Source organism: Hypomesus transpacificus, chromosome 19 (assembly GCF_021917145.1).
Source record: "Hypomesus transpacificus isolate Combined female chromosome 19, fHypTra1, whole genome shotgun sequence".
In the NCBI taxonomy this organism is placed as follows: Eukaryota; Metazoa; Chordata; class Actinopteri; order Osmeriformes; family Osmeridae; genus Hypomesus; species Hypomesus transpacificus.
The window spans coordinates 1,414,724-1,426,953 of NC_061078.1; the positions used below are offsets into that span (position 1 = coordinate 1,414,724).

The following is a 12,230-nucleotide window of genomic DNA, read 5'->3' on the forward strand; positions in this document are numbered from 1 at the left end:
GGTATTAAAATATTCAGAGAGTAGGCCTAAGTAGATGTTGACCTAGCCTGAAGAAACGCTGGAGATTGTATTTGTTTTGTTTTTTACTCATCTGCACACAAGGGTCTGGACCTTGCTTGTGTAGCTGGATGGACGCAATTTCGGCATTGACGATCGGATAAGGACACTGATGCATTGACTTCCTCTCTTGGGAAAACATGTTTAAAAAACAAAGTCCACAATGGATATATGTTGTTCTCAATAAATAGCATCATAAAAAAAAGATTTCCACTTTCAGCTGCTGTCCCACAGGCCAGTTCCGCTCATCTCCTGACTCATCCAAGTCAAACACCACACATGCCGCCTGAGAACATGACAGCTGTTTTTTCGCAGAACTATATCTGACAGTAGCAAACATGGTTCTGTAGACTTGGCCCCTCAATCTATCTTTTTATTTTCTTTCCTTGTGCTATTTATTCCACACTAGACTTATGGTATGAAGGAGGCAGTTTTGCTTGGAAAAGGTAGCCTAATTGAAGGTGAATTTATGGTAATGGTTCTGAATGGACGATTCCTGTAAATTTGCAAGGTATATTTCTCTTTGCATTATTGTGCATTTCCTGATTTTACTCCCTCAACCTGCAGCCCATAGGCTACCCTCACCGGTAGGGTACACCAGTGATGCTGTCATACGGCTTCCTGAATGAACACCATGGTAAAAACTGAGACAGTCACTGTTCTCAGCAAGCCTTTCTTCTCAATGACAGCAAAGAGAGTATTTCAGGCTCATAAAAACTGATCACTTTGTTCTATCATGTGTGTGTATGTGTGTTGGGAAGAGGTCTGTGTGTCCCCCATACACAATATGATCTGTTTGTTAACAGTTGCAGTACAATGTGAGACAACAAGCATTTCATTTTGTGTGCGTGTGTGTGTAAATTCTATGACAGTCGGAAAAGATTGTCAAACTAGTCATCGTCATTATTTTATTTTCCATTGAATAATTTCAATTTTTTTGTCATTTTTCGGCTCCTCCAGACCAGAAGTAGTGAGTCAGAGGGAACGAACATCCCCTTACTGAGTGTTTACGTCGGTCTTCTGAAGAGAGTAACAAAGATACCATGGTCAATACACTCTTATCAACCAATGTTTGCTTATGTGTTATGGCATTTTATATACTGTTTAAATAGGAAATAATCTTAATAAGCAACATTCTTTAACATATATTAGTATCCTAATCTGAAACCAACCGTGGGTAGTTCCTTGGGTACTTTGTCTGCACGTAAGAATCTCAGACAAAATGGCCAATTTAGAATGATGTTAAAATATAATGGCCGATATAGAATGATGTTTGTCAAAATCAAAGCAAGCTGGCTTCCAGGCGACTGGTTAAAGACAGTGATAGACAATCCTGTAATCCACATCCTTCATAAACCATAGAGTTCTCTGTTTACATGACTGAAATGCCTCTCCAATGAACATGGTTTCACAGGTACTCAGATAGCTAACGGCTGTTTCATTTGCTGTCCCTCCAGTGTAAAATTCATAGTCTATAAAAATATTGAGATTTACTTGAACATAACTTTTTTTGACTATGTTATTAAAAACTCCAGGTGTCCGTTGCAGTTGCACAGTGGGATGTACTGTATAAATATTGTATAAAATAAGGCAGTCTTTTTCAGTAGGATAAACCAGATACAAAAATTTCTGGGCAAAAAATCGTTCAAGTCCAAAATGTTTTCACAGATCTCTGCTGTTATGAGAGGCCAGATAACAGCGGTGAAACAGAAGTGAGGGAGATATACAAACTCGCAGGTGATCAACAACAACACAGCTAATTCTTCAATTCAACATCCCATCAATGAACATATCACTGAGACTTTGACATTTCAATTATTGTTTACAGTGCAATGCAAAGGTGTTCATTCAAACGGGTACTGTACTTGTGATAAGAAAAGAAAAAAAGTTTATAATGTTAATGTTTCATATGTGTAATAATCAAGGATAAGACCCAGTTATTAAATTCATATTAATCAGCTTTGGCTTTTTCTTACTTACTTATTTATCCATCAACTAATTATTTGTGTTCATTTTTAGTATAGAAAATGTGGAACATCTAAAACAAAATAAATTAACCAAACTTTAATTACCTATAATCATGGTGTTTAACTTTGTGTCTTTCACCAGTGGCGCAAGTAAAGTTGAACACCTTAAACACCCATGAAAACATGCCCACCCTCTTATCTTTTAATAGCCTCGAGTTGCTACACATCTCCCTAGCCTGCTGTAGTGGACGTGCTTCTGATAGACAAAACTAAGAAAATACAGCAAGAAAAAAAAATAAGGGGTGGAGTGTAGTTCTGTGAAGTGGCCTCTGGGGGCACATGAGAGTAATTCGGCCTTGTCACAACAGACGGGTGTAGGTTTGATGCCGTCATCCGTGGTCTGGGTTTGACTCTGCATCACGTGACCTCATGACCACCTGATCCTCAGTTTTGCTCAGCAGGAGCTTGACCAGCTCTCAAAGTCCAGCCAGACAGTGTTTCTCTGTTGCTCTACCCATGAACCAGCAGTGTTCAACATAGACAGTAACATCTGACCCCTCCTATGAAGAGGGGCGACCCGTGTGTTTAACTGGGGGAAAAGGGACTCTGTGCCAGGGTGGCTCTGAGGGTGCGTCTCACAAGTCACCTGACCAGCTGCTCCGTCCAATGCCTGCGCGGCGTTAGGAGTTAATGAGGATGCCGTCCACTCTGACAGACGATGGATCCTGATCCGGAGCTCAGGCTCCAGCTTGTCCGTCTGTCAGAGAGTCGATCTGGACGGACTTGGCGTGCTACAGAAGCGGAGGAGTGGAGGCCCTGGGCTGCTGGGATGGGCTGGTAGAGAGAGAGAGACATCCCCGCAGGTAGAGGAGAGGAAGGTTACTCTGGAGGAAGGGGCCCAGGAAGGGGCCAGGGGCCAGGGCCGACCCCCCACAAACGATGCTCCTATTCTGGGGGAGGACGCAGGCTGTGCAGCTTTCGTTCATCCAGGCCTTTCCAGTATTTGAAGTTGTTGTCCAAGTGCTGCATGAGGTTGGGTAGGTCTGCGAAAGCTGAATGGAAACATTGTTGAAGAGTCAGAGGTGCATGACAGTTTAACCATTTCATAAGCTCATGGTGTCTAGCCAATAAACAGGTTCTAGCGTTACTCAGAGCAGGAACACAAGCTCTCCTACCATCCCAGGCATCAAACATGTCGGTGATGAAGTAGTCTATGAAGGAAATCTGGGACTTGGGAATGCTGCAGGTGTTCCTGTCAAACACGGGCATGACCACTGGCAGGGCCTGTCTCTTCTCCTCGTCCGTCTAAACGACAAGCAGTCAGACACACTTGTTAGCAGACAGACAAAACGTATAAAGAGGGATACAATTTAAGGTAGAACACTGCAGAACCGCTGTTCGACTTGCTCTGCAGTCCAGACAGTGACGCCATGTCTGTCTCATTTCATTACCTGTGCAAAGTATTCCTCAGAGATGCGTCCTGCCCATTCGATACACAGTTCCAGCGGGCGGCAGGGGTTGGAAATGTCGGCACACTTAATGAGCATGCGCTTGACAAGTATCCTGTTCTCGGGGGAGGTCAGGATGCCTTTGACTGACTCCTCGTCATTGTTCCCCTGACATATCCAAGACAGATTGTCAGCAAAAATAACACACACACAACACAGCATCACCTTCTGTCCTGCTCACAAGTCCACACGTCCAACATTTATTTTATGGAGTGAAGAGGAGCTTTTAAGACAGAACAAACAACCGACAGGTTCGAGAGTGGTTGGATGGTGATGAGTAGCTCTAATGATTATATATACAAAACAAAGTGTCCTCTTTGTCAGTTTGTGAGCATAGTTTGAGCTGAATACAGGAATATGAGGAGGGAATTCTTTTTCCTTTTCCCCCCTTAAAAAGACCAGAGATCTTTTAAAATGTCTGTGCTGTGCATTCCACATAGTGATGAGAAAGATGGTACCAGCTTGTAAAATTCTCTCCCCTCACACAAGACTGTTCCAAAGCTAAGGTGGGCCACAAGTACTTTCAAACCAGCATTGCTGTTTCATCCAGGATTACAGTTAGCTGTGCATGTACTGTATATGTCTCAAACCTATTTGTAACACTGCTCATCTCACCCCATTCTCCTCCAGGGCAGCCAGTGGCTTGTTGATGCTGTTGACAAACTTGTTGACATGTTCAAAGTGTTTGGTCATCTCTGTGGCCAGAACCATGTCTATGATTGCCTGACGTAGAGTCCTGTACTCGTTTCTACAGAGAGCGAGGGAGAGATGGAGGAGAGAGAGAGAGAAAGAGAGAGAGAGAAAGAGAGAGATAGAAAGAAACAGCGGGGTGAACAGGATGAAAGGGCCTCTGGACAGATTTACCCTTCTGACTGCATTGACAGCAGGGATGAATGAAGTCATTGTTCCCTCCCTTTGAGGGACCAACACATGTGAGCCATTCAGCTCAGGGACTGCAATCACATTACTCCCCAGCCTCCACAACACTTATTCTCTTAAAACACAAACACACACACACACACATACACGTCCCTTGACTGTTCATGACAGTATGGCCAGCAGACATCTCAAGGTACAGTAGACACAGTGACATATCTTCTAAACAACATATGGTCATTCGAAAGGTATTTGAATACAACTCTGGTATTTCTCTGATTTAGGTTTAGGTTTGTGCTGTAATTTGTGAACAGTCTACTGACAAGCTAAAAACACAACACTGCCAGCCTGCCAGCCTGACCTCTCCATGTTCTTGAAGATGTTACACTTGTCGTCTCTGGTGGTTATCTGGAAGGCCAACGCGGCGTGGTGGCTCTCAAGCACTGCCGTGTCATTGTACAAGATGGCCAGCTCACTTCCTGCGTTACACAGGAAGCTGTTGGTGCGGCCAGGGTGGTCCACATCATGGACAGTTGCAGCTATCAGGGCTGCTACCTCATCTATGGGGTCCAGACTTTGCTGTTAAGAGGGGGTGAAAACCACACTATTAATATGCCATTGTCAAATAAATGCAATTATTTTGTTTTATCTACATATCCAGTACTGTTAAATAGACTGTGCTACTGTAGAACAGGGTGCTTTTTCTGTCCATACGATGACTATCTCCATGGTTACAGCTTTGAAGTCCCAAGTGACCATGATGCTCTGATTCTCCCCTGGTTAAGCCAATGAAAGATAACTTCTCAGAGGTTAGAAATAGACTGGCTGGTAATCATCTTAACCAGCACTCGTTCAAGAAAATCCTGGGCCACTGACACACTTGGGACCAATAACATCCCTGTCGAATACACATCGGACACTAGGGCACTATGACAGACAACAAGTCCATGTCAGAAGGTAGTATGGAAGTCTGGATTAGGAATCAATGTCTGCTGGGGCTTTAAGAAATATGACTGACTCTCTAAGTGATCCGTCCTCCCTGGTGGAAGCGTACCTTGACCCTGTCCTTGGAAGCATACCTTGACCCTGTCCTTGGAAGCGTACTTTGACCCTGTCCTTGGAAGCATACCTTGACCCTGTCCTTGGAAGCATACCTTGACCCTGTCCTTGCAGAGGAAGTATGCAGTGGCGTGCAGCACATCGGACGCGTGGCTGGAGTTGTGGTAGGAGTTGGTGGCGTGGTAGTTGGCCTCGATCACCTGGAGCCAGGAGCGCAGGGTGGCTTCGGGGCAGCTGAGGAACTCGCACACTCCGAAGCGAGAGAAGATCTTCAGGCCCAAGTAGGTCAAAGGCCTGGGTGAGAGAAGCGACAGCACGTTTGATAGCGGACCTCGCTTTTCCTGCACCCTACTCGTTCTCACACGCCTAGCTCACAGGCTCACACACCGTTTCAAGGTGGCGGTCTCCAGGTTGAAGACATCAAAGTCCCAGGAATCTTCGTTTTCCATGGTCTGGGCGATGCGAGGGGGGATGTCATTCAATGAGAGAGGTGTGGTCAGGTGGCTGGGCAAATGGTGTGGCTCTGAGTTTGAGAGAGAGAGAGAGAGAGAGACAGCAAGAGAGAGAGACAGCGAGAGAAAGAGAGACAGCGAGAGAAAGAGAGACAGTGAGAGAGAGAGACAGGGAGAGAGAAACAGCAAGAGAGAGAAAGAGACAGCGAGAGAGAGACAGCGAGTGAGAGAGAGAGAGAGAGAGAGCAATAGAGCGCAAAATAATAAATTTCACTTTTTCATACGACCACACCTACTTTAATACAGAGCCTTCATCGGACTAGGACAGCTCATTATGACCAGACAAAGTAGTACTCACGCTTTGTAGCAAAGATGTACTCGTTTCCTGACAGTCTGCGCAAGCCATCCTGCAAAAAGAGAGAGATAAAACGAGAGATAAAATTAGCTAGAGTCAATAAAACAACAACACAATCGTCACCATTACCTCAGGAGTCCGTAACTCAGTTTAAAGACACCATGATGGGTGTCACCATGCCAAAATCCCTCTGTTCCCTCATCTGTCATGTGACAGGGGCTTTTGAAGCGTGTGTAATAGTGGATTGTGCAGCCATGATGCTAAGCTAACTGAGGCTTCCGGTAGTGAGAAATGTGCAGCCAAGCAGGGGCATATTAATCAACCTAATACACCACTTAGAAAGTATTACCACAAATATGAACCACAGCAGTTGTGTAAACATTCAAGCTTTTAGAATGTATAACAATGTATTTAGAATGTGTCAGACGATTCTTAGTAAATTATCCAATATCCTTATGGTACTTCCTTATCCGTCCCTTATATCAACACCGCACACTGTGGTATGTGGCAAATTAACTGCATTGTTAGGAGGGTTACTCAGGACTTCGTGGATCTTATTTCTGGACTCAAACCAACTCTAAATATGAAAGAATTATAAATTCATGGGTACAGTTAGTGTCAGTCTGTGTGTGTGTGTGTGTGTCAGGGAGTAAAGTGTTTACTTCACGAGTGAGAAAGGAAGAGAAGACTGGTTCATCTTTGACCTGAGTATTGTCTCATGGTGGCGCTGCCTCTGTACACACTGGCTATTTTAAGACTTTCTCCCCAGAAAGATGACAGCTCCGCTTTGAACAAACACTCGCAGGAGCTACTGGGCTGAGAGAGGAATCACACAGCATCCAGCCCCACACTGAAGACTACAAATATACGTCCACAAAAGAAATAAACAACACCCACCGTGTAAATAGATACAAGTTTACATAAATAATCATTTGGATCACAGCTTAACAAGACAAGACACCCATTGAGATAGTCCATGGCTCTCGGATTCCATCAGTCTCTAGTTCGCTTCAGCACTTCTTCCACCCCATGTGGATACATGCACCCTCTCTATGAGCAACCATGATCATCTCCGAGCAACCATGATCATCTCACAGCCTCTAGTGTGTAACTACTTGTGTAAGAACAGTCATGTTTATTCATCTAACCCTAGGAACAGGATGTTTCCAAGCCCGTGGAGTTAGGAGGAAGAAGTCTGTGTGTGTCTGTGTGCGTGAGTGTGTGTATGCGCGTGTGAGGTCTTTCCTCTTCAGTGTACAAGAGCACAAAGGACAATCGAACACTTCCTCTGGGACTATAACCAAGACAGCCACCCTGGTGCTCTCTCTCCTTCACCACCCTGGCTATCTCTCTCCCTCCCTCCCTCCTTCACCTCCCTCCCTCCCTACCCTGGCACTCTCTGCATCATCTAAGTCATTGTGTTCTTTTGAGGACAGAGTGTGTTTCTTCACAACCAGAGACCTCACCTAACCACACTGGTCCTGCCCAGAGCAGTTAAGAGGTTAACAACCATCTCAGTGCCACTAATAACATCTTCTTCCACACCACATGATCAGCGCCCCACCTACCACTTGAGGTAAGGTTTCATAAAAGCAAGCACCCTACAGTTTGCGGGCACAACCAAGGCTGGCGCATGGACACACTAAAGCATTGCTGGAAGTCAGGAGTAAGGGACAGGGTCGGGTCGGGCTCCTGGAGCCCAGACGGCTCTCACCGTCATCAGGCCCCCGACCAGGTCGTTGGTGTGGGGGTCCTCCTCCTTGGTGCCCAGCTGGGGGGAGTAGAGCTCGGTGGTCCTCAGGATCTCCAGGACGCGGTCCAGCGCCTCCGCCACCGGCATGGGACTGCTCTCCTGGGCTGCATTGATGATGTTGATTACCTACCGAGAGGGAGGGAGGGGAGGAGGGAGGACGGAAAACGCACACGGTTACGATTATGAATCCGTGGAAGTTGTCTTGTCATTCTACAGTCAGGTTTCCCTGAGAGGGACATATTGCTTCGACATGGCACAGACCGTATCTCGGTTTTGCGAGCTTCACTGCGCCACTGAGCACTTTAGCCGCCCAGTAGAAATGAACAGGATGCCATCTTTAAACAGCTATGATGCTTGCTCTACTTAATAATAGGTCTATGACACACAAATACCATACACGCGCACTACAGACACACACACACACACACATACAGTACAGTCAGCCGCTTCATAAGTAGCTCTATTCTGGAGAAGAACAGGCCTAGAGGGGCTGACAGCACAGTCATGTGATGGAACACAGGAACTGAACTCTGTCAGTTGACAAAACCTTGGGGACTAGGAGAATATCACATGACAGAACCTTGGGGACTACGAGAATATCACATGACAGAACCTTGGGGACTACGAGAATATCACATGACAGAACCTTGGGGTATCTTTCCCCAACACAGAGAACCCGAGTTCTGGTCAAGAATCCTGTCTCACATGGAACAACTTGCCAAACCTGCAGAGACTGTTGTTTGTGTCATTCAAGGCAGTTGTACTGTAGTAGCATGACTAAGCGGCTGTTGTTGTTGTTGTTAGGACAGCAGAAAAGACTAGATGATGGGCCTGTATGTCCTCTGGACAGCCATGTGACCTTAATGAGACGTACCTTGGTGATGGGAGCTTCGATGGTCATGGAGTGGATCCTAGCCATGGACGAATGCCTTCGCTGGGAACTTCCTGTTGTGGGGGGAAAATAACAATGTCTTAAAAGTCTGTGGTATCAATCTAAGAAGTTGCCAAAGCTTAAAAAGAAAAGGCAGTGACCCTGAAAGACAACAAGTCCTGTTCCTACTAATTTGTCAGGATACTCAAATTTCACACTTCAGACGTGTCTCTGGAGGTGTGCCCAATTAACACCTGGTGGGTTTTGATAAGCTAGTGAGTTTCCACTGTCCGGCCCCCTCTGCCCTCACCATCACTCCCTCTGGACGTGGTGGATCTGACGTCAAGAGAGCCTTTCCTACGGTCCTTATGTTTACTGGGCTGGATGTCTGGGGACAGGAGCACATCACACACACGCTCACTACCACGATAACCACACAACTGGGAGGGAAGATTTGCCTGATACCCCCCTCCATAGTAACCTTGCCTCAGTGGGGCTAACACAGACTGCAGATAGCAGCTGCCCTTGAATTATGAAAAAGGCTTACTTACAGGAAGTGTAGGTATCAAAGCAACCTTCCAATCCCCTAAATGATATTTGGGGGGGTTGGCGGGTGGGGGGGGGGGTCACTTGATATTGGGCACTACGAGACAGACTAGATCTACAGCAAACCAGCATACCTGTCTGAGACTCTGCCTGCACGCGCTCACTGGACTTGTCAGTCTGAGAGAACGAAAGGATAGAAGCAGCTTGAAATATCTGGGTCAAACGAATCGCACACATCTACTGTTGTCATGATAATAAACCCCTTCTTACCCTATTATTATCATTTAAAGGCCTGTTGATAGACACATAGTGTCTGATTTTTCTGTCAAAAGAAAAAGAAACAGACTATAAATACAGGCCATCGCCGTTGGTCCGTCATTGTGATTTTTCCCCGATCATCCGAACAACAGCAACTCCGTCACTCACTCACCCTCCCTGTCCAATCACAGGTGTGATCTTCACATTCTGTTGAACACTGTCTCCATTCTTCTTTTTGGCATAATAAATACCCTGCCACTCCTGGAGAAGACAAGACAGACAAGCACAAGACAGGTGAGAAGCCACAATCGTTAACACTAATAAACTGGTGACTCGTCACTGATGGAGGAGGAGGAAGAGGGTGGCTCTGTCTGTGGATGGTAGAGAAGGGTCATCCAGGTTTATCAAAGTGTGATGAGATGCTCTTCTGGACAGGGCTGGGAGGGGGGGGGGGAGAGTAGTGTGCAGGGCCGTACGCAGGCCCCAAAAAATACTGAGGTCATGAGTCAGAACTTCTAGGCGGGTTCGGGGGCATGCTCCCCCGGATTTTTTTTAAATTACATTATTTAAATATGGCCATTTTCTCTTATTGAGTCTTAAGGAGCAAAAACATCATCATTATGACATTTGAATATGGGGCGGTGTGGAGCTTTTGAAATTTTGAGGTAAACATGGGGCATTCTGAGGCTTTTTGAAGGACCTTTATGGGACTCATGAAGTAAGGGCAAGTTACCACAATTTTTTTTAAATTATTATTATATGGCAACGACGGTACGAGCGTTTTGATTGGATAACGGGTAGTCACCCCAGCGTGTTGCCCTCCTCGCCGGTCAATACGGATCCGTATTGCCCTCTGACGTCAGCTTCAAAATGAGCGATATCGACGAGTCAGCTGCTGAGTTTTACTATCCAGATGATGCTGAAAAGCTTTGTCATCGAAAGTGAGGATGAAGACCAGACTCTTTGAATCACTTGTGTCGTTATTTTGTGATGAAATTAAAGCCATTTTAGCAGAACCATGTTGTCCGCTTTCTATCAAAAGTAATGAGTTGCTTGGCAACACATGAAACACACCGTGAGAAGACTTAAGAGCTAGCTACAATTAGCCTAAAGGTACCATTTATTTTCGTTTACAAAATGAAAAGAATCTAAAATTGCCATATAATAAACTACTTACTAACCTCGACCGTTCGGTCATGCCGGGAAATATCAAACTGAGGCTGGAACGTATCGACCGAGCGATAGCGAGTCAGTTTGATATTTCCCAATTGCCACTGAATTTCATTTTCAATCAATCACATCAATGACATATCATATCAATCGCAAAATGAATGTTGATTCATGTATAAAATCACGTTACGGTTTGTGGGAGACCAAGATCATCGTCCTGCAGTCAGTTTCACGTGTACTTTATTTTGAGTTTATATACCACGATTTAAGCAAAAAAAAAAACAGAAATACGAAAAAAAATACCGAGGACACGACCTCGGTGTCCTCAATGGTAGTTACGGCCCTGGTAGTGTGGCAGTCCTGTCTGTTTCATGTGTGCCACCGCTGGTCTGGTGCTCCGGTTCAAAAGGCCTGTCCTACTGTTACACTGTCTGGGAGCGACCTTCCCTCTCTCTGTAGAAGCAGCCCAGCACAGCCAGCCCCCACTGATGTCAGAACATGAAACAGAGCTGCAGTATGACTTGCCGGACAGGTCACACACACACACACTAAACTATTAGCATATACACACACACACACACACAACACCTTCAAGCACACAAGCAAGTTAACAGCTACGTGGGATAACACCGAACTATCCCAAAGCCGCATGTATAATGATCTAGATGCATGAGAAAAAAAATAAAATAAACGACAGTCGAATCGCTTACCTTTCCTTTCCGTATGCAGGAGTTAATCGTTTCTAGGAGATCCGGTTTGTTCTTCTCACTTTTAGGCACTTCTATGATTTCCTTTCCTATCAGCTCTCCTTGCTGGTAGCCCATGATGGACTCATAGGCAGGGTTCACATACTGCGAAAGAGCAGACAGAGAGAGGGGGGGGGGGGGGGGTCACGCACCTCAACATAGATAGGGATCTGGTCTGAAGCTGTTTGAGAGAGCAAAGGTGTCAGTACAGATGACTGGAAAATGACCACCATCACAAAGAGCTTCCAAAGTTTGCTTTCCGATGCTCTAGAACGCAGTTCCAGTAACAGGGACACACAAGTGTTGCTTTATGTGAAAAAAGAATGATACGATAAGATGCTCTGTGGCTCCGAGGACAGAAGGAGCCATTGAAGGAAAGAGAACACAGATATTATCACTGATATCAGCGGTCACAAGACATCAGCAGGCGTGCAAACAGAAGGAAAACACTACCCTATGAGAGAGAGAAAGAAAGAGAGGGTTAGAGGAAGAGAGAAAAAAGAGACAGAACAGTGAGAGAGAGAGAGAGAGAGAGAAAAGACCGAAAGAGAAAGAGAAAAAGACTTCTCTTACGACTGAAGGTGACAATACTGGAGCTCTTGATACCATGTG

General features: G+C 45.4%; 1 protein-coding gene across 5 annotated transcripts in view; it reads right to left on the reverse strand.

Annotated features, from left to right (window-relative positions):
• Positions 1-951: 951 nt before the first annotated feature.
• pde8a (phosphodiesterase 8A) overlaps positions 952-12,230 on the reverse strand; it is a 34,692-nt gene continuing 23,413 nt past the window's right edge. For all 5 annotated transcript variants that reach the window (XM_047041989.1, XM_047041991.1, XM_047041988.1 and 2 more), the window contains exons 8-22: positions 11,583-11,723; positions 9,875-9,963; positions 9,715-9,766; positions 9,579-9,621; positions 9,209-9,286; positions 8,902-8,972; positions 7,989-8,153; positions 6,278-6,326; positions 5,855-5,990; positions 5,563-5,761; positions 4,770-4,987; positions 4,148-4,280; positions 3,476-3,640; positions 3,200-3,329; positions 952-3,076 (exon numbers count right to left, since the gene is read on the reverse strand). In XM_047041989.1, the coding sequence (XP_046897945.1) occupies positions 2,970-3,076; positions 3,200-3,329; positions 3,476-3,640; positions 4,148-4,280; positions 4,770-4,987; positions 5,563-5,761; positions 5,855-5,990; positions 6,278-6,326; positions 7,989-8,153; positions 8,902-8,972; positions 9,209-9,286; positions 9,579-9,621; positions 9,715-9,766; positions 9,875-9,963; positions 11,583-11,723 (1,776 nt within the window). In that variant the 3' untranslated portion in view covers positions 952-2,969. The remainder of the gene's footprint in view (positions 3,077-3,199; positions 3,330-3,475; positions 3,641-4,147; positions 4,281-4,769; positions 4,988-5,562; positions 5,762-5,854; positions 5,991-6,277; positions 6,327-7,988; positions 8,154-8,901; positions 8,973-9,208; positions 9,287-9,578; positions 9,622-9,714; positions 9,767-9,874; positions 9,964-11,582; positions 11,724-12,230) is intronic.